This window comes from Balearica regulorum, chromosome 1, assembly GCF_011004875.1.
Source record: "Balearica regulorum gibbericeps isolate bBalReg1 chromosome 1, bBalReg1.pri, whole genome shotgun sequence".
NCBI classification, from domain to species: Eukaryota; Metazoa; Chordata; class Aves; order Gruiformes; family Gruidae; genus Balearica; species Balearica regulorum.
Window position 1 is genome coordinate 67,084,012 of NC_046184.1, and position 27,971 is coordinate 67,111,982.

General features: G+C 44.4%; 1 protein-coding gene across 1 annotated transcript in view; it reads left to right on the forward strand.

Moving 5' to 3' along the window:
• TMTC1 (transmembrane O-mannosyltransferase targeting cadherins 1) overlaps window positions 1-27,971 on the forward strand; it is a 145,945-nt gene that overhangs the window by 98,032 nt on the left and 19,942 nt on the right. The window contains exons 10-12 of the mRNA XM_075756233.1: window positions 803-967; window positions 9,148-9,261; window positions 25,100-25,243. Of these exons, the coding sequence (XP_075612348.1) occupies window positions 803-967; window positions 9,148-9,261; window positions 25,100-25,243 (423 nt within the window). The remainder of the gene's footprint in view (window positions 1-802; window positions 968-9,147; window positions 9,262-25,099; window positions 25,244-27,971) is intronic.

The window sequence follows — 27,971 nt, forward strand, 5'->3', positions numbered from 1 at the left end:
CGTCATTGGAAGAATTAACATAACACTTGAATTAAGGTAAAGAGTTACTGAATTGATTTAAAGTTATACAGGAATAAGACTTCAGTTCAAATTGTGGTTGGTTTCACGAAAATGCCTCAGTATTTATGCGCAGAGAGCCATGAAAGCGCCGGGAGGCAGGGTGCTGGAGAAGACCCTGTGTGGTTTCATGGAAGGGCAGTGGGGCAGCTCTGCTAGCGCATCTCAGCTGTGCTGAACCGGGCGCTAGAAGGGACGGGCTGGCCCTCGTGTAGACGTGCAAGACCCGGGCAGAGACCCTTGCCTTTTGCCGCGTCCTCTGCCACCCACTCCTGCTGCGGTGTTGGCTACAACACTCGCTCTCCTGCCTCAGCTTCGCGATTTGTAAACGAGAATTAATAACGACCACCTATTGTTTAGAGACTTCCCTGTGTTAAAATGCTTTTCGCTTCCACGCTGCTCCAGTAGTGCTCAGTATTACTGTTATTACGTGATGCTTTCTTAGCTTGCTGTTCAGAAAAGCAGCTGCCTTCCACGGGCTGGTGTAAGCTACCATTATGCTGGGTGGTATTATGTACGCTACTGTACTTCTGGCATCCGGGTCTATCATTTAGATTAATTTGGAAATTGTGTAGTGACTTGAGGAAAACTGCTGTTGAATTGGAGTTTGTTAGCCCAGAAAATACAATTAGTTAAAAAATCCCCTGTAATTGTGTAAAAAGTGCAATACTGAATGGTCTTGCATATAAACCAGAGTACTAGAATATAACTTTTGGTACCTTTTCCTTTTTTTTTCTTTTTCCAGTATGGGGTACTGCATCCTTTTTGTCCACGGTCTAAAAAAGCTGTCTATATGGTTAAACAAGTGGAGAATTGCTGTTCTGACCCTCTTTGCTTTACTGCTGCTGCTTTTCTCCTGGAAGACCGTGAAACAGAACGAAATCTGGCTGTCACGAGAATCCCTTTTCAGGTATGAGTGACCATAGGAGAATGCTTACATTTTTATATTGTTTAAAGTTAGTTTGTTACATGGAATGGTTTTCTTTAGCAAGAGTCCTGCTATTGATGCATTGCTGTGATTAACGTTTTGATTATTATAAAATAACACCTACTTTCTGTTTTCTGCTTCTGGCAACCGTGCAAAAACCAGTGTCAGCACTTTATATGCTTATGCACAAACTTTTGTTCTGGCAATCACATTTTTAAGACACGTTGTTTTTAAATAACTTTAGTTCTGTAGATTTACCAATAATGTAACACTCTCCTTTTTAAAGACTTAGCAAAAGTTCGTTGCAACCCTCCAGAACACCATAGTAACGCTATTGAATATATTGAATTTTCTTTAGTGATGTTCTTAATGACAAAAATGAAATGCCACGATGTGCCAAACTTAATGTACCATATTTCATTTTATTTGATTACTCTTTGCCAAACAGCTCTCTTTACAACCTCATTTATATATTTTTTTGCACTAAAACAGACTGTTTCATTTTGTGTTTTGCTAGCAAATGTATTGCATTTGCCTCCAGCTGCTTTCAGCAGTTGTCTAATTGTGAAGTAATTGCAGAAACGCAGGTGATCTGCACACGGGTTGCTTAGCTTTATTTTCTAACTTATTGGCCAGAGCAAAGTTTAATTTATGCAGCACTAAAGAGTATGAAATTATTTTTTATGTGTACCCTTCAGTCTTCAGGAAGCGCTGTTGAACTGGTTGGAGCTCTGTTAGTGGGATTTTTTTCAAAAAAATCTGGAATAGAGGTTTCTTCACTCCGACATGATTCATTGCCCATCTCCCTGAAATGCTGTTTGCTGTTCAAACAATAGCAGCCATGGTGACCGGTCTGGGCTCATGCCCATGAAGCGTACCTCTAGTCCAGACCCTTCTGGCTAACAGTGGCCACTCAGAGGAAAGCCGGACTCCTTTCCAAGTTGGACGACTCTCTTGTTGAAAGGGGAGTGGGAAGATGGCAATTCCATATGCTGAGTTGCAGGCATCATCTGGTATTGTGTTGCGTACAGTTGTGGTCACCCGTGTTTAAGAATGATGAAATCGAACTGGAGTGGATGACAGGAGGACGTCTCCTACTAAGGAGCACTCTTGGGATGATATGGGGTGCCAGGGGGTCTGTTGCAGAAAAGAAGGATAAGGTTATGTCTGCTTAGTTGGATGCAAATGGACTTCTGTCCATCCTACCTCTGTTCAAAGCAGCCAGCTCAAATTCAGAAACCATATATGCCACTCCTTCAGCGCAGCACTGAGCTGCAGCTAATGCACCTTGCCTCAAGGTTGGGGTTTGGTGTTGCCCAGGGTAGTACACAGGGCTCGGCGTCTTGGGTTGAGCTGGCTCACTCTTCAGCTCATGTCTTTTGGGGTCAATTCTGGGAGAGAGATCTGCCCTCGGCTTTTGAGGAGAAGGCAAGAACATAGGTCTGCTCCTGCTGGGTGACCTTATATCGTGGCCTACCCCTGAGAGCAATCAGCAGCAGATGCCTAGAAAAGCAATGTAAGAACAGGGCCAGCAACAGTGATGCTTCTCTCCAGTCCCTTCCCAGCTTGCAGTAATCTGCAGTTTAAAGACTTCCTGAGTCAGGAGTTACTTGGCTTTTTTGCTTTCAACAGCCACTGATGGACTTTTCTTCCATTAATGTCTCTGACTGCTTTTTCAAATCTATTTATAGTTTTGGCTTCTACAGCATCCTGTGCGCTGGGCTCCGTCGTTAAATTACACAGTGCGCACACTAAGATTTCCCGTCTGTGTGCTGTGAGCCTTCTGCCTGATCATCTTGTTTGGCGTCCCCTAGTTCTGGTGTGCTGAGTGAGTAGTGAGTTACCATCAGCTCCGTCACTTGTCCTCTGCCTTCCATGCCTTCACTCCCATGCCCTCACCCAAAGCTGTCTCCTTTTCACACTGGAGTCTGCTGGTTTTGAACTGCCCTCATATGGAAGCTGTTCTGTATTTCTGATCCTGCTTGTCAGCCTTCACTGCATGCTTTCAAGCTAATCTGTCCTTTTGAGAAGGAGACCAGAATCACCTTTCAAGAGACGTGTGCAGCACAGTAACGTAGGACTGCTTTCTGTTTTTTGTTCTCTTCTACTAATTCCTGATCTTCCACTTGCGTTTTGTGACCTCTCCTAAGCACTGGGTGATATTTTCACAGAACTGTCCACACGAACTCCAAGATACCTATTGTGAATGGAAGCGTCTGATTTATAGACATCAGTCTGTGTGCAGATTTATGCAGATTTAGAGTGTGTGTGTACACACTCTCTGATACTTGTTGCTGTATGAGAATTGCATTTCATCTGCTATGTTCTTGCCCAGCCTTCAATACTGTGAGATCCTTCTGCAACAATTTGTAGTTAGTTTTAATTCCTGCAGTGCGATTCACATCGGTGTCATCAGCAAATGTGTCTCCTCCCTGTTTGCTCCCTTTTCAAGATCCTTTGTGAACATGTGAAGCAGCTCGGATGCCACTAAATGTCTCTTGGGGAGCCTGCTTGCAGTCATCTCCAATTGTAAAAACTGTTCACATACTCGTGCACTTTGCTCTGTCTTTCAACTAGGTGTTGATTCAGGAGAGGACCTTCCCTCTTACTCCACAACACCTTTAAGAAATTGGAAGTCTTTATTGAGGGATTTTATCAAAAGCCTTTTTGAACATTTAAGTGCACTACATTGATGTTTGTGATTTGACTGACTGGCCTATATTTGGATTTTTGTAAGAGCTTTCCATAGTTTCAGTACCATGTACCTGTTGAGTCTATCAAAGAACAACAGATCTGCCCAACTAACTTCTTTCTGCAAAATACAAGGTTAATTCTCCTCTGTTGGATTGTAGTTATCCAGAAGTTTGCTAGAACTAGTCTTTATTACGGTTTTCCCCAAATTACCTGGAGTGGAAATCAGACTTGCTGGTCTGTTACCTCCCAGATCCCTCCCCTGGAGCCAAATGACATCATGTCCATCACCTCCCAATTCAATAGTGCCAGCTGTGTTTAAATGAGAGGCTACGTACCGCAGCTAATAGCAGCTTCAGGTTTGATTTCCTTTGGATGCATACTACCAGGCCCAATGGATTTATAACTGTTCTTGGTGTTGATTTGTTTTAAAGCCTCTTTTACTGCCACTTCAGTTTGAGACCGTGCTTTGGACTTGCCCCTGTAAGGAATGGCTCCCATGTGGCAGCCTCCTTCAGTTCTCCTGTAGAGAGCACTGGTGCAGATAATCCATTTAGCTTTTCTGCTGTGGCCTTTTCTTCTTCAAGCACTACTTTTAGACCTCCATCATCTATTTGCCTTAGGGGATCTTTGGCAGGTTTCCTATATCTGATGTATTCCATTATTAGCTTTGATGGCTTTAGCAAGTTTTTCCTTAAATCTCTTTTGCTCTGCCTAATTATGGTTTATGTTTCACTTGCTGAAGTTTATACTCTTTTCCTTCTGTAGCTGTGACATTCACTTTTTAAAGGGTGGTTTTCATTTCTCATAGCCTTCTTTACTATGCTGTTTAGCCATATTGGCCTTTTTGTTGTCCTTTTAAGATCATCTTTGATAGATGTTACACATCTCTTGTGAGTCTGTAATACAGTAGGACTTTTCTTGTTGATGGGAAGGAAATGCAAAAGAAGAATAGTATAGCAAGAAGATAATGTCATCCCAGGAGTGGGAGATCTCATCTTAGGGGCAGGAGGAGGAGGCTATATATTGGCTGATGAGGAGAGAGAAGTGGATGGAGGCACATGCAACAGCAGTAAATTAGAAAGGACAGAGCAGGAGGAGGAGGTATGGAACAGTAAAGAAGTATGAGGGAAAATAATAAGGAAACAGAGCAAATCTATAGATGTGGGAAAGGAGACATAAATCAACCTACTTGGTAGTCTCTGTGTGTGTTGAATTTTTTTAAGAAGTGTGTGCTGAGATAATCTTTATTCCCATTCCTAGTTCTTCATTTTTCTTTCTCCAGTTGCTGCTTTAATTAATTACTGCTTTTTTCTTTCCTATTACTTTTTTCCCCTTCACCTCTACTTTCCATTCCTCCATTTGCTTGGATGTGTTTCTTCAAGGTCGATCTGTCTCGATTCCCTTGGCTGAGACCTGTTGCGTTATACACGCTTTCTCTACGCCGGTCCAGGAGACGTTTGTGTACTCAGCATGTTACCAGTTTTGTGCTCGTACCCCATTTTGTCCCGTTCTCAAGGCTTACCCTGCTTTGACATTGTGCAGCAGCACCGTTGCCATCTCCGGGCCATCCTGACTCTCAGTCTCCAGCCCAGGGGACAAATTTTCTGGATGCAGAAATCCTGCCAGGTCTGACTGAAAGGAGCAGTGTCGGGGAGGATGCTGCTGTCTGAGGAAATGATGCATCAACTCATAGGTGCACCAGCATATGTGCAAGGACTAAATGAGAAGCAAATGAACCACAAATATAAGAAGTGGCCAAATATATAGAGGTCTAGATATTTGAGGCATACTATTGCAACAGATCTCTAGAAGGCCCATCAGTTTGTCTTACTGTATTGGTAGGTGGGCAGGGAAGGTTTGTTAAATATTTAAGGAACTACCCTATAAAATGAATGCACAGGCCGGGAGGTCAGGTTCCAACCGCAGTCAGTGTTAATGTCTGAAGCCAGGGAGAGGGAGGTGAGGGCTGTGGGCTAACCTCTGCATCTGCTGTACCGACCTTTTCAAGGTTTGTCAAGCTGCCGCATTTCCTGTTGCTCCTGGAAAGCATCTACATGCACTGCCCCGGTTTGTGACGGTGCCTGGAAACACAGTTGTAACCAGCAAAGGGACTGTATAAAAGCGGTACTTTCATAGTCAGCAGTTTTCTCTCCCAAGCCAGGTCTGCTGACTTCAGTAATTTGCAAAAACTAACCCAGCCCCAAAGGTGGCATTTACTGCTATGTTATTTTGTTAATTCTGAAAGCTAGCTCAGCTGAGAAGAGCAAGTCCTATTGCATTTTGTGCATCTTCTACAGAACAGTTTAATATGGCCCAACATGGATATCTGTGAAATCAATACAGGGGTAGAAGGCCAAGGAAAAGTGGTTGTTTGTGTCATCCAGAGAATAATTTGCTGTAGAGAACTTTATTGATGATAATGATTCCCAAAGCACAGGAGACCCCATCGGTCTCCCAGGGCTCCTGCTGAGGCAGGAGTGGCCTCATTTCCTTGTAAATTGAGCACTTTTCATATGGAAATCACAGAAAATCAGTGAAGCCTCTGCCCTGCACCCAGTCACTTTGCAGAGCAGAACATGCACTTAGGACAACAACAGAGGGGATCACAGGAGGCTTTTTCCAACTGAAGTGGAATTTGGGTAATGCCGGTATTTGAGGTTGGAAAATACCAGTGGTATTTTATTTCTCTGATTTATGGCTAATAGGCTTTTGCCTTTCCATGGAGAGGAAGTGTTACGTAAAAGGGTTTGCCTATTGTTTATTTTACAGTTATGTTGCTTACCGCTGTCGTAGAAGTCAAAAGGGAAGGAAATCCTCTGGAGAAGTGACGTCCAATCTCGATGAGCTTGTTTCTGGCTGGAGCCAGATCGGTGCCATAGGTTTTCAGAAGGGCACGTGTGTGCCGGGCTGGCGAAGAGGGAAACAGGGGAGTTTGGAAAAGCACGTTGGAAAATTAGATTGAAATTGTGAGAGACTGGGGGCTTGTGGGAAGCAGGAGTGGAAAAACATTGTGTTCTGCTTTGTTATTTATACTCCACCCTTTCCTGCTTGGCTTTTATTATGGACACTGTTGTTTCCTCTGTCAATGAGCGAACAGCATTCTCGGCTGGTCAAGAATCAATTGGGAGGAGTATTTGCCTAAACTCTCCTAAAAAAATCCCCTCCACGTCCAGCGCTGTGTTTGCTACTACCTCCCACAGCGCAGAGACTCCAAGCAGCCTCAGTCATTGCTATGTGCATTTGCAAAATGAAACACCCCCCTCCCGCCTGTGTGAGGAGAATAAATAGGTCAGGGACTGCGAGCGGCGTGATGCAGAAGAGAGCATCGTAACAACCCAGACTGATTTCTGCCTCTTCTGTGTCACCCCTACCTCTGGCAGAAGCATGCAGATGAAAGAAGCTTTATTAGTGACATTTTAATAAATGGGACCAGCAGGATTAATAATAAATTCTATTTAAAGGGAAACAGTCCAGAATTAAAATATTTAAACACATGCATCTTACTGTTAATACCGTATCTCGTTAGAACTGAAGTACTTGTGCATATGTAATGTACTCCTCACCGTTAACTCAGTTTGCTCTGTTTCAGCAGGGGCTGTAGCAGAGTCAGCAACTCATTGCACGTAGCTCTGAGAGAGCAGCAGTTTTGAGAGCCTGTCCGTGTCTCCGCCTGTAACGCTGGCGCTGATGTAATGAAACCCTCTCTGTATAAGAATTAATATTCCAGTAATGCCCAGAGGTTGTAAGTGTGTAGTTAATAGCTCCCAAGGCCGATGGAAATTAACACAGCCATAGCAGTCACACATTACTTGCTGCTGGTGCAGTATATCTTTGTGAAAACTAATATAGAAAATCATTCTCTTAAGAATAGCATCAATTAACTGATTTAATTCAGCGATTAGTCACAAAATGTCTTATTCCTGTAGTGCTCCCAGTAAGGAATTTGGAAATACCTGATGAGTAGGAAGCCAAAAGCAAGGTGTATTTTTAATTTCAGTAGGCAAACTGTGGCCGTGTTGTGCTGAACTCTGTAAGGCAGCCGTGGGCGAAGCTTTGGAAGCTCTCACAAGTAGGCATTAGCGATGCTTGATGCCACTGGCTGCAGATAACCAAAAAGATACCATATTTGCCACAACGATTCTCCAGCACCCTTTTACAATGAAATCCCCGACAAAGGGTTTCTGCAGCTGTGGGTGCATTCTCCCCGCAGGAGAGGGACTGCACCCTACTGTGGGTGGGGGCTGTGTGCAACCCCATCTTGTTATGATTAACTTCCATGCCCACCAAAGTTAAACGGGAGAGACAGACAAGGCAAAGCAACAAGACTTGGGAATGTCCTGATCCTTGCTTTTCCTACCTGAGGTAGGAACGTTCAGAGATGATGGGGGCAGAAAAGAGCAGCTGGCAGGAATCTGCTTGTGAGCAAGAAACAGCACTTTGTCTGCTTTTACATGAACAGATTCATCCATCCTTATTTCCCATTACCTCAGAGAGCCCCTATTTATGTGCTGGAAAGGATTTCCCCATGAAACGGAGTACTGACTTCTCTGGATTCTTGTAGGGAAAATGTTTCCATGGCGTACGTGCTCCTGTGATTTCTTTCTCTCTTTAACCTTGAAACAGCATTTCCTCTAGCTGTGCAAGGTGTACCTTGCTTTCTGTGCTCACAGTTAAGTAAATAAGCATATGCTTGCTCTTCTCCTTTTGTCTTTGTGCCCTCATTATTAATTCCAAACGTTGAGTCCAATCTACACGCGGCAGGGGAGACAAAGGGGAGGGATGGGGTGGCTGTGCAGCCACATGTCCTCAGTTGTGTGTTATAACGCCAGAGCGTACGACTTGCCAGCTAAGGGCGAGAGTCCTATTAGCCCTCACCTCCTGGCCATGCTCCGCTCAGCGCTAAGCAGTGCGTACATGCTGGCTCGGTAGTCGAGTATGCTATGCATCCCCTCTAGTGGCTGCTGCGTATGGAAAAGATACCTTCTTTCTGGTACCTGCAGCTGACAGATTTAAATCAAGATTTTCATAAGGTGCTTTGTGACACTCAAATTTAAGCAGGCAGCCTGCTATGGCTATCTTATAGACTGCTATATGCTGTCCCTCTAAATATTAGCTTTTTTAGGGTCTTTGGTATTTCAATTTAATAATTCAGATTATGAAATACAACAGCACCTGGCCACAGGGAGTATTGCAGTGTTGGTGCTAGAGATGCCTGTGGTGACAGCGGCCAGGACAAGTTGAATTGCTGCCACATATTTATGTCCGCCCGGGGGATGTGGTGTGCCAGCGCGTGGGGCAAGCTCGGGCTTGTACCATGAGTTGCATTGGCACAAGCATGCAGGAAGTGACAAGGCACTCAAAATCCAAGCAAACTTTTTGGAAAAAGGTACTGTCATAAGAAGGTGGACCACAGGGAAGGAGGGATAACCTGGCCACTAACATGGTCCTGCTTCTGTTCCTCTTCGCAGCTCAGGAGTGAAGACCCTGCCCCACAATGCCAAGGTGCACTACAACTACGCCAATTTTCTGAAGGACCAGGGCCGTAACATTGAGGCGATCTACCACTACAAAACTGCTCTCAAGTAAGTCCCTCGAGGGCCTGGTGGGGCTCCTGTTGTGCGGTGCAGCCTGCCATTAGCCCAGCCCTTTCCTGCCGGGCATGGGGGGAGTTGCCTGCTCTTCACCCCTGGCTCCCAGGGGCAGCTCGGCTTTCGGAGGCTGGGAAAGCTCCCTGGCTCGCTGTTTGCATGTCATCAAATGAGGTAGCCTGGCTTCCATCCAGCTCCACGTGTGTGTATATGTGTGTGTGTGTGTGTGTGTGCACACTTCAATATATGAGATAGAAATGTTACCATAGCTACACGTTGAGCAATGAGGTGTCATTTACTTGGCTGAATGTATGCTGGTAAGCAGGAGGTAGTTGTCATAAATGCATTTTCAGGTTCCTGGGCCATTTATCTTAGTAAATTGTTAATGGTGCATGCCTGGAAAATGCCAGTGCTGTAGCCCTCTGAAGTGCAGTAATAATAATAGTACTTACTATTTGTATTGAGGCTTCTGTCCACAGAGCTTTGCATGAACACTAAACTAATTGATCCTGAAAATGCTCCTGTGCAGTAACAGGGTAAATATCATTACTGTGGTTCTGTCCAGGGGGAAGCTGAAGCAGGAGGGTGAATCACCTTGCCTGTAGATACATGGTAAATCTGGGCCCAGGGTTGGGCTGTGATATGGGACATGTCCTGCAGTCCTGAAGGACCATCCTGACCACGCGCAGATGGGATCACTGCCTATGAGCAGCATCCCTCTGCCCGTTGCTTCTGCTGGTGCTGTTAGTGCAGCTCAGCCAGGGCCTCGGCTGCTCCCCGCTGCCCAGGCAGTGCTCCGTGCAGCAAGCAAGTCACCCCAGTTCCCCAAACCTCTTCCCCTCTGGTCCTAGGGGCTTGAGAGAAGGGACAAGCCCCTGAGCGGAATGAGAGCAGGGAAAAGGATGGAGGGGAGGGTGGCAAGGGAAAGTAAAGATGGAGGGTGCAGATAATGTCTTTGGGAATAAAAGCATATGTGGGAAGGACAGGCAAGGTGAGGGAGGAGTGGCTCTGATGGATAGCAAGGGCAGAGCTCAGCTCCATTGGGCACATCAGGAGGTACAAGAAATGTTCTTTTCTGACATGTGGTGTGGCAGGAAACTCCAGAAATTACATCTATGTTTTGATTCTGGCCAGCTGACAGGGTTATAACAAAGGCTCTCCAAGGACTCCTAACCCACCCAGATTAAGCTGGGAGGACAGGAGTTCGTTGTCATTGAGGAGGGCCTGAACCTGGGTGAAGGTGCTTTTTAGCTTTTTTGAGCAGCATCCTGTCCTATTTTACCATGCTGGGCATTTAGGAAGTAATTTAGAAAAACCTCCATCCTATTTTTTAATGTTTCCAGGAATGGAAAATTCAGCACAACCATCAATAAATTGTACTGAAGGTTAATTACCTTGGCTGTTGAAAATGTCCTCCTTTATTTTTAGTCTGATTTGTTTAACGTCAGCTCCCAGTCATTGGATTTGTTTACATCTTTGCCACACTGAAGATCCGATTACCAAAAATCTGTTTTCCATAGAGTGATCAACTCCTCCCTTAACCTGCTGCTTGATACAACCAACTGATGTAGCTGCTGGCATTGTCAGTGTTGTGGGAGTTTTTGCAGTCCTCTAGTTGTTCCTGTTGCTAGTCTCTGAACTTTCTCCAACTTACCAGAAAAGCCCATTGCAAGTTAAAAAGAAGAGGGACTAACAAAAATTAGCCAAGCCCTGCAGTGAATGTGCTAGTACACAGAGTAATGTAACTGCTCCTACCAACGTTGCCTGTGCTTGTGTAAATGGGATTTGCTGACAAAAGATTTTGCTCTTCTCTAACTCAGCAGCATCCGTTTATTATAATTATAATGCTGTCTGCTGCTCTGCAGTATTTCAGTTATGAAAGAGTCTGTTTTGAGAACTGATTGCAAACATTTCCTCAACTTTATTAGATAGCACGGTTTGTGCTGATGGGTATTGTTTATAGAGCACCCAAAGCCTTGTCAGGGCTTGGAGCCACACAGAGCCAACCATGCTCTTCTCTAGGTGCTCGGTGTCTTGGCGGCACGGTACTAGTGCTCCACTCGCTTCAGTAATTTCAGGATTAGTCGGCACTTTTGAAAAGCAAGCCCCTGTCCCCACCTTGCATGCTTGCTATCTGACCCAGCGGTGCAGACCAGGATTTGGGAGTCTCCTGCTGGCTCCATCACTGAGAAGCTGCACTACTTGATCCCATCGCCTCATCTCTCTGCACTTATGCTTTCCTTATTTTTATGCTTTCTTCCCACCCCTGTCACAGAGAAATTATTTCGGGCCTGAGTATTAAGCGATGAAACAGTGTAAGTAAAAAGTGTAGTGTGTTCTGTTGAGAATTACATTCTGTGTTTTCCCCTGAGACATACCCTTTCTGAAATGGCTGGGGTTGTGTGTAGGCCTTGCAGCCTCATCATGCCTACGCATGATGGCTGTATTGAAGTGGTGGAGAAGGCGATGGTTGTGGAACAGGCAAGATGATGGTGGATATAGTGGAAGACCCTAGACAGGTATCACAGATAAGAACGGATTTCATGTCCGAGCTGTTTACTCATCCTCACAGACCCCAGCTGTGCAATCGCTGCTCTGATTGTAGGCCAATTACTCTACAATTAGAGAAAAGGAAGTAGTAGCTGTAATATCCTGACCAGATTTTGATGGTTCAGGGTATTTTTGGCCTCTGGCCTGACCTGAAAATGGAAGAACAGCTGGGAAGCTGAAGCACCACTCCTTGAATTTCCTCATCAGGGACTAGGCAGACCAGCAGCTCAGATGCTAACACAACAAGCTTCCCTAATTTCCCCCAGGTACCCCTCACTGGGTGTCTGCTCTCCAGGTGGATCCACACTGCCCAGATCACAGAAAACACAAGCTACTCAAGAGGCTTTGCAATCCAGCGGCAGCATCGTCAGAAGTATGGGAGATCAAAATATCATATCTGCCTAGTGCACAGTGAGCAGATCAATAAGGGAATTAATAAGGAAATGGAGTCAATAAGGACATGGATTGCCACCACTGCCACCCGGGAGCTCCTGGGAGGTAGGAGAGTGAGAGCAACATTGCCTCGTACCGGCTCCATCAGGCACGTGGGTGATGGCTCATCCATCATTCCAGCTTGCTTCTAAAGCTTGTGCCAAATTACAATGTAGGTCTGCTTGATCTCTGGTGAATGAGTTTAACTGTTTGCTAAACAAAAGTGATCCTGTCAGTCCGCACTCGGCTGCTTGAACCGCTTGCAATTACCATTCCACCAACGTAACGATGCGTTTCCACGCGCTGCTTCTCTGCCAGAAGTGTCGGTTGCCATGTAGCTATTTAGTGAAGCAACCCATTGCTCCTGCGAAGTAGGCAGGTGATGTAGCTATAGCTGTGGAAAAGGATGTTGAAGTGCCCACAGGTTACATAGTGGAAATAATAGCAATTGAGACTAAATCCCAGGAAAGTTGATCGCTGATGCTTCAGTCACTTGCTCCCATTCCTGCTTTCAAAGGCAGGCAGGATCCTCTGCTGGCACGTGTTGGTGTATCTCTGTTAACTTCAGGGCAGGTAAATGGTGAAAGAGAAGAATGTGTTTCCTCTGACAGCGAAACTGCAGGGCAGGGTTCCAAGGCAAACTTGGCAGTTGATCCCGACAGCCACCTGTTGATGCCATTGCGGGTGGCCCGTCAAAGAACTCAGTCCTCACCGCAGCCGAGGGGCCAGTGACATAACACCCTGACTTAGGCATAGGTAATGACTGCCATCTAATCATGCTGTCCAAGAGCAGGGGAAATGAAAACTGAAATTAAGTGAAGAAATGGAGAACAACATTTGAATTGGAGAGGGGCAGAATGAAAAGAAAAAAAGTTCCGTGTATGTATGAAAAGCTCCTCCCATATGTTGGGTTCCTAATGGGGGAATGGAAGCAGAGCCCTTCGGAGATGCAAGATGAGTTACCCGTAAAGCAGACCTGATGAACAGCTGGCGTTCTGCAATTGCAGCAGTGGGTTATAAACCTTTCGGCTTACCTTCAGTAAAGCAAGAAAAACACACTGCTGGATTAGACTGCTTCGCTGGTTTGCCTGACATATGGTAGTGACTCCAGGAGATACTTGGGGTTTTTTTTCCTGCAAAAAGTAAAGGCCAGAAATACTCCATCTGAGATGTGAGTTGACCATGACTATTCTGAAAGCTGGCCTTAACGTTCTTGGTGCTGCTTCTGCTGCAGATTTGCGGCCGTTGCTAGGAATTTCAGAGACCCCCTGCTGCCGGAGATCAAACAGTGCTGGTCGTAGCTGAAATAAAACTTGTCTCACCACTCTCATGTTTGTGACTGAGAATATGAGGTCGTGCAACCTCATATGAAGAACAACTCTGATGTGCTAATGAAGACATTTTTGCTGTTGTTGATAGTTACCAAGCTTTTGTCCTGCTTCTCCCCACCCTTGTTTGCTTGATATTGCTGTTGAGACTGTTTTATTGCTTCTCGGGAACGCACATGAGCTGACACGCAGAGAGAGAAAAACAGCAGAGCCTTTAATAACCCTTTTAACAGTGGAGGGGGGGAAATTCACCTTCCCTGCTACAATTGCACTCGTTCAAAATTTTAATTCCCGAAGCGGCTCTGTCTTACACTCTCTATCTCCGTGTTTGTTGTCAGGGCCGTGCTTCCCATGGATGGCAGATCGATGTGAGCAACAGCAGGTGGGGCTGAAGGAGATTGCTGGGTTTCTTGCTGGAATTGGGTGAATAAATGTGCTAATAATACTTCTGTGCTAATAATAATTCTGTGCTATTCAAGCTACATTTCTGTGTTTGGCAAAAGGTCAACATCTAAAATTTCACGTTTGCACATTTGGACATAAAACATATAGATTTGCCCTTAATTAAAAATGTCGGTAGTGTATTGTGTAGTGTGTTGGGGGGAGTTATCTTTGTGTAAAGGCAGACACTGTGGCCATCAAATGATAGAAAATGGTTGAATCGGAACTGAATTATTTCTTCATAACTGATTTTTGCCGGATGACAGTCACAGAAATGAACTGGGATCAGGGGACTAAAAAAGGAAAAGTGCTGGAAAGAAAGAAATAGAGGCAGTAAGGCCGGAAGAGAGAAAGAGAGAGAGAAACTCGGGCTGGCCTTGCAAGCATCAGGCACTACTGTGGGGCAACCCGGAGCTGCTCTCTGGGGTGCTGCTCTTTCCCAAGGGAGGCAGGGGCAAGTGTGTGAGCTGACTCTTACCACCAGTGGAATATCTGATAGTAGAGAGTCCTGCAGGAGGTATCTGCCGTATATGTATTACTGTGAGTTTATGCACATAAATGCACCAAGTGTGTGTACACAGGAGCGCACACGTGTTTGCAGTGCATGTGCGTACGTGTCCATCAACAGGTTCATAGTCACAAGCTGCACTTAGACTTTCCCTCCCGAATGCCGCTGACTGAACAGAGTTGGAAGGGGACCAGCCTACCATGCAGAAACCTCCATTCTCCCTTGTGGCATCCTCCAGAGAAGGGAGCCTCTGGGCAGCAAGCAGGAACCCTCGGGCTGGCTTTGGTTTTGGCTCAGGGAGCTGCTCTGGTGCTCAGCCTTGAGAGGGAGCTGAGAGTGGGCCAGGAGGCAGATGCACCAGTGTGAAAACACTTGGTGCTGTGACATGTGTGGTCTGGCTTTTGCAGAGTTTGAAAATAATTTTGCTTAAGGTGTTGCTCAAAGCATGGAAACTGGAAATACTGGTTTGTGTCATCAAGAGGTGTCATGAGATCATGCTTACGTATACTTGGTACTCAAAGGCAGGCTAGATGGGGGAGGGAGGAGGAGGAAGCAGTGTGGGTACCATATCCATATCCCTCACTGAGGAAATAAAATTGGTGCATAACATCGCTGGAATGGGTAGAAAAGGAGCGAGTGAGGCTGCTCTTTCTCCTCACTCCACTTTAGAAATAAAGCCCTAATGCTGTGAGGGAGACTCAGGTTTCTTGCTAAGCTTTCCCACACACCTACCCACTGAGTTTTTATATATCTTAAATCAACAGTATCTGAGGTGGTTTAAATTCGGTTAAATTGCACTCTCCATGCAGTAAAAAAATTGTGTTCATACAGCCCTTTATGTGCGTGCGTGTCTGTGTGTGTGCCTTGAAAATGCCTCTCAGCGTGGACTGCAGGTGGCCTTGGATACCATCTGTGATTTATTTCTGGGAAGAATTAAAATACCAGCACCATTTGTTAGCCTGTTTTTACAGTGAGTCAAAAATGTGCAGCGCTGCTTTGCTGTGACTGTCAGGGCTGTGTTCGCTCCCAAAACCATGAGTACCCTTCTGACCCTTAATGTTTCTTAGGTCAGGCCTTTGGAGCAAGCCCTCTGGTTAGGCATTTGATGAAACGTCTTCATAGAGACTTCACATAATACCCTGTGTTAGTCGATGTTACAGACTTGAGGCAGATCGCGTCCAAGCTGTTGGAAGCATCTTTGTGTGGTGTTCTCCTGAGTCACCCGTTGACAACAGGCTTTTGGGGTAATTGGTGCTCTCGTGTATGTATGCGGTGGCTGTCCTGAAGCTAGACAAAATTGTTGAGTGATTTAATAGTAATTGATGACTGAAAAGGCTGCCTGATAATTTGAATCAGAGACTTAACGGCCTTTACAACACAGTGCATGGGATGATGGCCAAATTGCTTCAGCTAGCATAATTTATATTTGAACCTGTTCTCTATAAAGCACTAATCCCTGCCTGTTTTGGGGTCTACTCCACCTCTACTGAGTTTTTTCTGCTTTTTATTGATCAAATACCAATCAGTCAAGGCACAGGCATTTATTTACTCAAAACCAAGCTGGTATAAGTGTAACCATGAGCCCTGATGCAGAGTCTAACTGCATTGACAGTAATGGGAACTGGATGTCCGTGCTGGAATGGGCAGATGTATGTATAAGTCACCCCTGGACACTGGTATTTACAGGCAGGGTCCCTTCCTAGACTGTGGCTTCTGTCCTGGGTGCAGGTCCTTCTACACTGTCCTTCAGGGACTTGCTGGCTTTTCAAATGCATCTTCTTGGAGAAGAGCCCCCATAGCTATGAGAATGGCTGCTCTATAGCTTTCCTCAGACACTGCGTCATTGCTCTGACTACTTACGTATCAGGGACTGGTGCTAAAAGTCTGGGGAATGGAAAATGCTTCCCTAATAAAGCTGCAAACCTGTTGTCGTATCAGGACAAGAGATCTATTTTATTTTTTACATGGGCTATGCAGAGAGGAAACTTATGGTTGTATTTTGCAGATGTTTGAGTCTACTTTTCACTTTTGGCTAACGAGAACCTCAAATCCAAAGGTTAATTATTCGTTGTTCCCACAGGCATTTCTTTTCCCCTAGCCTGCCATCCTTGTCTTTAAGAAAACTTTGACTATTTTTTCTCAGAGAATGACCAGGTAGCACTGATTATTCTTGCGCTAAATCATCAGAGACTTGCCTACACCGATCCTTACCAAGGGGCAGCAGAAAAATTGGTTCCCAGCACGTGCCTGTCAAGGATAACCTTGAGACTTTCTGCAAAGGTTTGGCAGGAGGAGTTGCAGTGCTCTGCTTATCCCCGGACATTTGAATGGCCCCTTTGAGCAATTTGGGCGATGCTGGAATGGGGCTGCTCTGATTTACATCGAAGACTAAGACAACTCCCAGACATCTCGGAGACAGCCGAGATCACGGGTGGCAGTACGAGGCTGTACAGTTTCCTCCGGCACCTGTGAACCCTGGGAGATGACAGGCGTGATTTCATCCCATCTGCTTAGGCGAGATATATGGTGTTATTTCCTCCCCTCACGTAACGGTTTGGTTGAAGAACTCACCCAATGGTCTCCTGTTTGCTGTGGTGTCCCTTTAGTTTCTCTGGGCTCTATGGAGATGCCTGCGCTGTTCACACGGTCTTTTAAGTCAGGCGTGTGGTGAATTATTAGTCCTTTGTTAGGCTTGAGTGGTTTCTGAGATTTTCAGGACTTACATGGATCCAGCATAAATTCTTTATGTGAGAGCATAAGCAGGCAGCTCAGTTTGATAACCTTATGTTGCCTCGGCATTGCAGGGAACATGTGAGTTTAGCAAGAAAGCTTTTATTTATTTATATTTAGCCATGACATTGTTTGACTTAAATTCCTTTTTTTTTCCTCTCATCTCTAACTCTTAAGCTTCTACCCTTGCCTAAGTTTGAAAATTTAATGAAAATTCATAAATTGTAATATTACTTAATGTGCTACAGGTTTGTTTTTTAGATGGTATGCTTCTGGATATGTTTGGTTTTGTTTTGTTTTTTTTTTCTTAATGGATGTCAGACTCAAAGAATTCATGAGGCTTTTGTCAATTTACAGATTAAATCTGTTCAGCTTCTCTTTTTTTCACATTTCTGTCCTGGAGAGGTTTCCCTCGATATGAGGGTACAGCACGGCTGCTGTCCCCTGTGCTCTGCCCGTCAGCCTTGGCGGCTCACCCTGGGGAAAGGGTTTACTGGTGGCAGGGCGCCCGCGGGCTGCTCTTCCTGCTGGCTTCCACCGATCCCTGGCTGCGATTCAGCACTTACTATTTATACCAAATTGGCCTCTGGAGGTCCCAGCTGAGATCAAGATCCTGCTGTGCTGGCCACTGACCGTAGCTGGAGATTGTCATCACCGCAGAGGGCTTGTGCTGTGAGCAGAGAGGCAACCCTATGAGGAAAGGAAATTTTATTATTGTCACTTTAGGGATGGGGCATGGAGACCCTGAGAGACAGTCTTGTCCCAGGCCACATGGGAAACGTGGCAGAGATGAGCACCGTCTCTTAGTGTCCACGTTGTAGGTGCTTGGCACTGAAATGTGGGTGACTTCTGCCCACTGGAAGGTAGAAGACATTTGCGGTGGGTTGGGATACCCAAGGCATCTGCAGGGGATCCCCCCACCCTTCAGCCACAGCAGGGAGAGAACACCCTGGGTGGGTGTCTGAAATAGCCATAGGCACTGGTGATCAGGCTGACTTCTTGAGCAGGACCTCCATCAGGACCTGAGCCAGTCCGTGTAACACCAGTGAGGACCCTAACAGAACCACCGAGATGCTGAGAGCCTGTAGCACCGTGCTGGGGTGGGATCGCTCCCTGCCTTATTCCTAGCATTGCATCAGGCACTGAACTGGACTACCTCATAGCTGAGTACATGGAAATGGGTGTGATGTAATACCCAACGCCAGGCCATGCTGTGTACAGCCAGGAGTCTGACTGCTTTGTCATGCTTTCACTGAAGAAGATTATGCCTAAGGCTTTCAAAGGAACCTAAAAGCATTAGATCTCTCACTTGCCTGACTTTCAACAGGATTTCCTTTTTTTTTTTTTTTTAAAAATATAAAAAATCCCAGCCTGCCACAAACCTTCTGCCAAGCTGAAGGGTGTTACCTTTGAGGAAATATGGATGCAACTACTAAAACTCTGGAAGAGAAAACCAGCTGCTGCTTAATATTGCAGGATCATCTCTCCCTCTATAAAAGGAATTAAAATACTGCAAATTGAAGATCTTTTTGAGAAAGACATAGCATCTGGCTCTGTGACCTACACGTGTCCACATCATGTAGAGCAGCTCTCAGAACAAGGTGCCATGCTATCATGAGGCCACGGCTCGAGTTGTTGCCAGTACGGGATTGCTCCCCGTAGGATGGCTGGTCTTGGAATTACATCAAGTCAAGTTTTAATTCAACCTGACATAGAGCTTTGTTGAGAACTTACGTAAATACATGAAAATGAGCGTGATGTAATATTAAAATTGGGAAATCGGCTTGAAATAGTATACCAGAGTAAATATAAAATGGGCAGTATAAAAATTTGGCACAGATGAAACATTATTCACATAACATGCTTACTTTTGTTGGCAAAATGATGCCAATAAAATATTACAGTGTGTGTTGGAATGGGGCAAAATGTGCCTTAAAAACAAGTTGCTATGCTGCCAGCAAGTAATTGGTCTTGAGTAATTAAGGCCTGAGTCTTTGTGCTTAATCTGGCTGAAGCGAGCCTTGTGGATGCTGAGCGTTGCGGTAGGGTCGTGCAGGCACCGGGAGAGCGGGGAGGTGTCCTGCGGTATGAAGGACCGGTGAGAGGAGGTCTGTCCCAGGGCTCTTCAACCCCTCTTCTGCTCTTACCACGAGAGAGGTAACACAACCTGTTTTCTCACGGCAGCGCAGCAGTGGTAATTAATCACAGCTGCTTCAAAGGTGGAGCATTCCCTGCGAGTGCTAAGTTTAAACGCATTCTTTAATCAAAAGATGTATTAACAGAAAACAGGCATGCTAGATCTCCCCAGCTGGATCAGTTGCTGATTTTTCTCTCTAGCAGAAATGAATACGCTTGGAGCCCCTTTGAATATTGTGCAAGGTGATGCAGGCAGGTTTTTTCCTTCTGCTGCTGCTGCCGTGGCATGGCTGTGATGGCCAGTGTTGCTTTCAGCTTTTACAATGGCTTTAAGGACTCAGGTCTCAAGTCACTGGGAGCGTGCTTTCAACAGGTTTATGACTGATGCTTGGAGGGTGGCAAGGGGCTGGGCAGAGCCACGGGGAGGCACTGGATGGAGCATCAGGCAGGGTCACCTCGTGCATGACATCTCAGGGCTGTCCCAGCTCTGAGGGGTGGCTCTGGATTGCTTTCCTGAACCCCTGTATCATGTGGCGGCTGCAGGGGGCTGCCCGCACCCCTGAAAGCCGGCGTTGCAGCGCTTTCCGTGCTGTTCCTGGCAGTTTCCCTGGCTAGTGGCACACTGGCCTGGCCCCGTCCCCTGTTGCTCTGTGCCCCTGCACAGCGATGGCTGTGCAAAAAACCACATAAAGCTCTAAAGAGCGACCGGGGAATTGTCACGCTAATGCCTTTTGCCCTCTGAATACTTCTGGCACCAGACCAAGGGCCGTTGAAAGGCAGGACTGCGAGCAGAGCTTGCCAGTTGTTTAAGTGGTCTCTCTCGATCTGAATTAAAAGAATTAAAATTCTTGGTGGATTATAGGTTGTAGTCATGACAACAAATTCCCTCCTTTTCTCTGTTTTCTGGAATTGTCTTGTAGTTCAGATATGTTGCTAAATAAAACCCCTCAATTTTTTTCTTAATTAATGTTTCAGGTAATAACAACATCAAATTAAAAAGCAAAATAAATGGTCATCAGCATTTTGATGACTATATATGTTTTATGCCTGGTATCTTCTTGTGAAACTGGAAATCTCTTGACTGTGCAAGTCAATAAGGCTTTTGTTCAGTGGTATTAGAGGGAATTTTGCTAGCCTAAAAGAAGTGGGGATAATTACTAACAGGAGTTCTTGTGCAGCGTGTACCTGTAATAGTTAAATTTATTCTGACAATTGCAGATACAGCACTGGAGGAATCATTTGAATTATTCATTCTGCAACAAGGAAACATCCCACTTGTCTTCTCTTTAGAAATGAAATCCCAGTCTGATTTAAAATATACTTTTATGGGTTGGATTATTTTATTTTTTTTTTAAAGTAATTTTGCCATTTCAAGACTTCTATTATAATTACCTGTGAATGTAGGTTTTAAAAGAAAATTGTTCTGATTTCTAAAAGAAAGGAGAAATTGATTTTTTTTTACATGAACTGCTTCTTGTAGAATAAATTTAATGAAATTCAGCTTTCTTTCATAAATAATGCAGCACTTGCATTTGATTAGGTGAAGCCTAGAGGAATTTCTACCTAATCAGATGCATAGCAAGAAGGATATTGCCTGCAGACTGTTACCATTATCAATGGTGGTGGCAAGGAAAATACAGCTCCGTGTGTGTCCAGCTAGAAAGCTTTGTTTCTTAAGAGAAGTTGCAAAACAAGGTATATATGTTCCAACAACCGACTTCTTGTGTCTCAGAGTGTCCTGACTATTTGTAAAACACGGTCTGGCTTCTGAGTATTGCCGTTATTGCGGCATGAAGAGACTCCAGGTTAACCGGAGACCTCCTTGTCCTGGGAATGTGTTCCTGGCCCTTCCAATGAATAAATACGTGTAGGGAAGAGGCAATCTTTGTATCAGAGAGCTTACGGTCAAAATAAACAAAGTAGGCATCCGGAATCATTGGGACCAATTCCAAAAGTCTCAAAAAACAGCACAAACCTCCCCATAACATAAAAATGGAAAAAAAAAAGAAAAAAGTACATGTGCCTCCATTCATTAAAACGATAGATCCCATACAGCAAAACCAAACCAGTTTGCAAATGGTGTATCTGCAAGTTTTGCAGAAACATTTTGAGAGTTCTTGAGTAAATGCTGCTTTAATTACTTACCTGTGGTCAAGTTTTATGCTGTTCTGTAAATCCAGCCACAAAACTTTGTTCTACTCTGGTTTTATCCCCAGGAAGCTGTTATTAACAGCAGTGGGTGCGCCTGAACAGAGGGTCGTTTGAATAAGGCCATTAGTCCTTTAGTGAAGGTCCACATTAATAAATAAAAAAGGGCTGGTCCCATTCTCTAGCCCTGAGGCCAATTGGCATAATTTGACCTGCACGTATTTAGTAAGTGTTTGTATCCTCTGAGAGACAGTGGCCAAGCCCAAGCCGGCTTTTGGGACCAAACCCTGGTCTGGGCTCAGCCCTGGACCGCTCCTGGGAACTATTTGAGAGTGATGTGAAACTGTTAGGAACCATGTTAACAGTATAATAGCGTGGATGGTCATGGGCTCAGGCTCTGGCTCTGGTTACTTTACTAGAGGTGATGCTCTCTTAGGGCTTGGTTATGCTCTCTGCTGAACTCGTTTGAGTGGCATCTTGCTCTACTGCCGTAATAAAGTAATATTCCAAATAAAACTGTAAAGAACTGAACCCTAATGGCAAAGCCCAACACCACTGCCTTATCTCACTGTGCTCAGATTTTTCTCGCAACATTTGTTCAGCTATGTAAAATTGCACATGTCGGAAGTTCTTCAGGCCAGATGCTAAGCGGGTTTAAGCTGACAATTTGTGCTAGCTGGGGCTCTGGTTTTTCACTTATATTTCTTGGAAAGGGCAATGAGATGCAATGAATAAATGTAAAACACAAGAAATAGAGCCCAGGATACATGGGAGACGTGCTTGCATCCTGTGATTTGTTGTTGAGAGGTTTTAGCACTGAGCTCAGAAGTGTATTTCTGGAGCTGCTGGTCAGAACTGTGCAATTTAAAGGTGAAATCAGTTCTCCTTTTTAATCTTGAGTTTTCATTCCTCTCCAAATTGGTGCAAGCAAATCTCCTGGGCCTAAAATGTCATGGGAGCACTAGAGGCCAAGAACAGAATTAATTTCTGAAAGTTTGAGAGCAAAACCATCAGGTTTAGGGCTGTAAAATGTTAATCTGTTTCTGACTTTCCCAAGAATTGTCTGAAATATTTTTGCCCACTCATAACTCACTGTCTTACGTCAGATACTAGAGCTGTTTTTATGTGTGAGTACTGACAGAAGCAGTGCACGGCTTTTATCACAGCCAACGGGAAAAAAACCCCTCAAAAATATAACTCCCAGACCTTTTTCTTGTCCAAAACAATGTCAAAATCCCATGGAAGAAATGGGAAACAAGGCTGAGCCATTGGTCGTTTGCCCTAAGGGTGGATAGGGCGTTCTTCACTCGAAATCCTGGTGAAGGTATCACACAGACCTGCGTCCCAAGTGCTGAAGAGCGAGCAAGCTTGATCCTTTCCATTGCTCCTCTGCTGTTGCTGCGGACAGCATTTCTCCCAGCCTGCTTCAGCTGGGGAAGCTTAGCTTTGGTGACCAGTGGATTTTAGGGCCAAAGTCAAGACTCAACACTACACCCTCATTGCTGTCTTGTCCTTTGCTGATGCTTCTCCAAGCACAGGCAGCCTCTCACATCCCGAAACGCGTCAGGCTCACTGGGTAGCTTCAGTGACAGCAAGTGATACTATTTCTATGCCAACTACAGTCTTGCTGTGAATTTCCTACTCTTTGCTCCTCTGCAACAAGATCAATTAGTGAACTCTTCAAAAACCACTTGAGCAGCGAATGCAGGTAGCGTGGCTGAATGGAGACACTGGGCAATGCAGCTGAGGGCTTGCAGAAGGAGAAGTGGTTACCTCTGAGAGATGGGATGTTTATTTGTATAAGAGGGATGTTGAAAGTCGTTAGTTACTACGAGTGGTGGTCGCTACATTTATCTATTGTCATTAGAATAGGCTAAGTTTTAAAAAACATAGCGGCTGCATCCTTGGATGATCTCTCCTCAACTCTGTGGCTTTGCAATCCTTGTCTGCTAGGCTTGGGGTTGGGTGAAAAAGACTTTAGGCTCTTCCCTGACTTAGTTGTAGGAAGCATCCTCAGTTTGTTACCGGTGCATGTCCATTTCTCCTGGAGTTCCCTTGTGCGTTCCCAGCTTCACCCCCAAGTAAGACCTTGCCAAAATCACTTATATGCTGTGCAGTGAAAATGTGACTGATACAAATGTTGCAGCAGTGTATAAAATGCTAAATTATTCATGGTACTTAAGTACAGAAAATCCCAGGGCTGAACTGACATAATGAAAAACTCCAGGCAAAAAAAAAAAAACCCACCATGGAAAGTCTTAGATTAAAAATAGTTGCAAACTTTAGAATCAGACCATATTATAGAGTCTTAATCCCTTCTTCCTTTAAATGCCCCTCCTCATGCTATACCCTGGGCTGTCATAGCCAACTACTTTTAATGCCATTATCCACATCATTTTCCCATGAACAGGGACCTAAGGCAAAGAAATGTCAGATGACTTGTCCTCATCCAAAATAGAAAATTTCGCTGAGTGGCAGCGGGATTTGCGACTATGTCTTCTCAAACCAGAGCCCTGACCATCTTAACCCGTTTCCTGCCTATCACGAATGAAGTGATCATCTGGAGGAGTTCACTGGGCAAGCACCTGTGCACCATTTCATACCAGAGCATCAGACCTTCTCACACAGCTGGTCTCCCAGCTTGCCTGGGACCTCTGTGGGCTACAGATATATTTATTCATCATAATGAACCTCAGTTTTCACCTGTCTATAACACCAAGGGTCCTGGGTGCTAAATTTTGCCCTGGATCACTTTCACCTCTGGAATTTTCTAGTGAAAGACCTACAAACCAAAATATTAATGTAGGAGCACAACTTTGAGAATTTAAGCAGCTGAATGGACCACGATGTGCTGCTTAATTCATGGACAATTTTAACAGAGATGTAGTGGGCCCAATTTCTAGTGTTATAATTGAAACAGGTAGATGTAAAGATCAACAGATCAGTTAAAAGAAGTGAACCAGGTGGTTAAAAACTACAACTAGAAGCTTAGGGGATTCATACTGTTAGGCAGTCTCTTTCCAGATTTTTTTAATCTTTTTTCTTGGTCCTGAAAACATCATTCAACAACTGATTTCAAGTTTCCTTTTGCACTTTATTATCACTTTTATTGTGGAAAATGGATTTAAAAAAAAAGAAGAAAAACAAAACATCAATTTAATCACTGTTGTGTTGGTTTCTGTATATGTCAAAACATATTTCCATTGGAAACATATTTTTGACAAAGCAGTTCTTGCTTGTTTGAAAAACATTTTGAATAAAAATGTTCAAGCAGCTTTAGTCGCTTTGCCTTTTGCTTGGAGGGTAAAATAGGCTTTCAAAGCTGTTCAGTGTTCCCTTTTGCCCTGGAGACATCCAGGAACTGTAGGAGAAGATCTGATTTGCAATCTCTTTGGGAGTTGAAAAGGTTCCTCAGGATCCCATCAGGACCTGCAGCAAATGAAGGGAAAAGTGTTTCCTGGCTGACATCCTCCCCTTTTCTGAGTGCTGAACAGCACTGGTGGCAGCATTGTGACCTCAGCTTTATTTGTCAATTAACTCGATTTTTCATTTTTCCTAGATTGTACCCTCGTCACGCAAGTGCTCTCAACAACTTGGGGACATTGACCAAAGACGTGGTGGAGGCAAAGGACTACTACAGACGGGCCCTTCAGTTAAACCCTCAGCACAATCGAGCTCTCTTCAATCTCGGCAACCTTCTCAAGTAAGTGGAACGCAGAACTGGCACCAAGGAAATCCACGTTCTCTCCGCACACATCACCAAAGTAGTTTTTCTGCCAACTGGTGAAGGAATGGCATTATTTCTTACTGCCAGCTAAGTGTGCCAGCACAAAGGGGAGGCTTGGTCTGCATATCCTTATGCCGTCTGCCACATCACTTCAGGTGCTGCTTACAATTGTGTTTCAGCTGGAGGGAATTCACTTGTTCCAAATCAGGCATCAAAAAATGAGGTGCTTAAACCCAACTAGTCACCTGAGTCTCCCGTCTCAATGGAGAGGTGTAAGCCTTTCCAGTGGAGCAAGCCGTGTTGTTCAAAGGCAGGCGTCTGATGCAGATCTAATAAATAACACGGATCCAACAAATCCCTCTCTGCAAGTTCCCACTTCTCCTCATTAGCTGTATGGAAGGTCAGTGTGTAGTTTGGGCATTAACACCTAACTCCGAGATGCTCAGAGCAGCAGAAGGTTCATCCCATTGCGGAGGGGGTGGGTCTGGATTTGAGGGGAAGGCTGGTTTACAGCCCTATACGGTTAGTCTGCTCAGCAAGAAAACAAGTTAATCAGCTCATAATTTCACTCATTGTTATTTAGAGTGTCAGCCTTTAGCAAGGAGAATAGCAGACGATCATAATCATGCAAATTAATTTGACTAATATCTGACTGATATCTAAAGACTGAACTTAGATCTACACAAAAAGCTTTGCCAGTGTGATAAGATCTGCTAGGGGTGCAATTAAAAAAAGTAAAATATCTCTATTCCTGCATTACGATTTTGCACCAGCAAAAAATCGCCCGTGTTTTGTTATTATAGTGTGTTAATTTCTAGACAGAACTGCATGAACTACAGCAGTAAAAATACATTTCTGCTGATGTAAACTGCACCTATTTTTCTCGTAGTAGGTCTCTGGTAAATCTTTTAGAGCAGATCAGGCTTTAATGTTGGGCTGGTTATAAAGTGGCACTGTCTCATCAAAAGATACTCGATCTCTCTGGTTCTGAAAGTTACTTTGAGTGTGAATTTATCTGACAGTTATTAAGTGGATTGCTGAAGTTCTGCCTGGTCCCTTTGGTAGCGGAGAAGTTATCAGAGTAATATTACAAGTAAACCTGATGGTTTGGGGTTGGAATATGGCACCTGAGTACTTCTTAAATAGAAAGCAGGTGAGAGCTTTACTGGAAATACTCACAAGAAAGGAAAATGGTAAAGACAGTCTTATTGCAAGAGAAATGGAAGGTCTTTGTATTATTCATCAGATTTGGTTGATTGAAATTAATCTTAGGTGGCAATGCTGTTTAAAAATACATATTGTCCTTTTAATCCATCATGTTTGCCTTAGTTACTATTCTCTGTGATTTTTGTAAAAAATATAAAATATTAATACAAAAAGACGTAAGCCAGAAGCAGCATGAGGACACCCCATGTCAATAATGCTTAAATCTGGCCTGTTGATGGGCTCTTATGACCCAGCAGATGGGTAGAAACTGGATTTGTTGCACTGGCAAAGCACAAAGGAGACATGTGGGAAGATCTCTTAGAACTGCTGTTTGTTTTGTGTGCAGTATGTCACGTTTTTCCTAATTTGATAGTTAAGATATTGTGTGTCCGGTTGGATTGTATGTGCTCTGCATCCTTCTGTAATGCCAAATATTGCAGTATGTTAAAGGTGTGTGATGCTCGTGCTAAACTCATTAAAAGAAAGTGCTCAGGTTCCACCTGCCCTTTTCCCACAACCATTTGCAAAATTTTTCTAGGCTTCCAAAACAACTTATTGCATCTCGACACACCAGTAGCATTAATTATAATGGAAACTGGGTGTCCTCGTCTCCCTATTCAGCTTTAAAAAAACCCGCTCAAAAATAGGTAGAGTTCATGGTGGAGGGATTAGCACATATGCAAAGCAGATCCTTTATGAATGTCTCCCCTAAAACACTAGCCCAAATCCCTTTGCCAGGACCTTTCCTGGATCATCCATCAACTTTGCAGAGATCATCAGCCATGCTAGAGCGTGAGGTGACTTGTGAGAAGACCAGATGGGAACGAGGTAGAGATTTCAAGCTCTTCCTTCCTACAACTTTGTGTTTTCTACTTGGGTCTTCAAATTATCCTTTCATATATATGTATATAGGGCAACCAGTGTTCTGCTGACAGTAAATGCTAGTATAATCTAGGTAATAAATGAATATCTGCAGAATATTGCAGGCAGATATTACTTTCTGGCTGTGCTATGAGACATTATGAAGGATGTTTTGATTTTTAAACATATGGCAGAGAGACGATAAATGGTCAAGACATAAAAGCGTTTTCTGTCCTCTTTACAGAGGCTTCAGTGCATGGTGCAGATCAGGAGGAGCCAGATCTGCAACACTTAAGGCACGTCCAGTAAGAGCAATACTCGCACTGGGACACATAACGAAACCATCTGGCATGGGGAATTCCCAGTTGAATTCTCCTGAGTTCCTTATACCCACCGCTGCTTGTAGCGTGGAAATCTGATGGCAGGTATCAGATTTCACCTCCTCTGGAGTGCTGAGAAAGGGGAGCTCCAGGATTTTGGAAGGATGGGTTTGCTATTCCCATGTGGGAATCTGCCTCTTGTTATTCCCTGTAAATAAGCTCTCTATTCAGGCATCCATCGCTTGTGATTTAAGCTTGAGTAAAAATCTGTTCTGAGGAACACAGGGTGGAATTTTTAGGGTTTTTTTCCTGCGGAA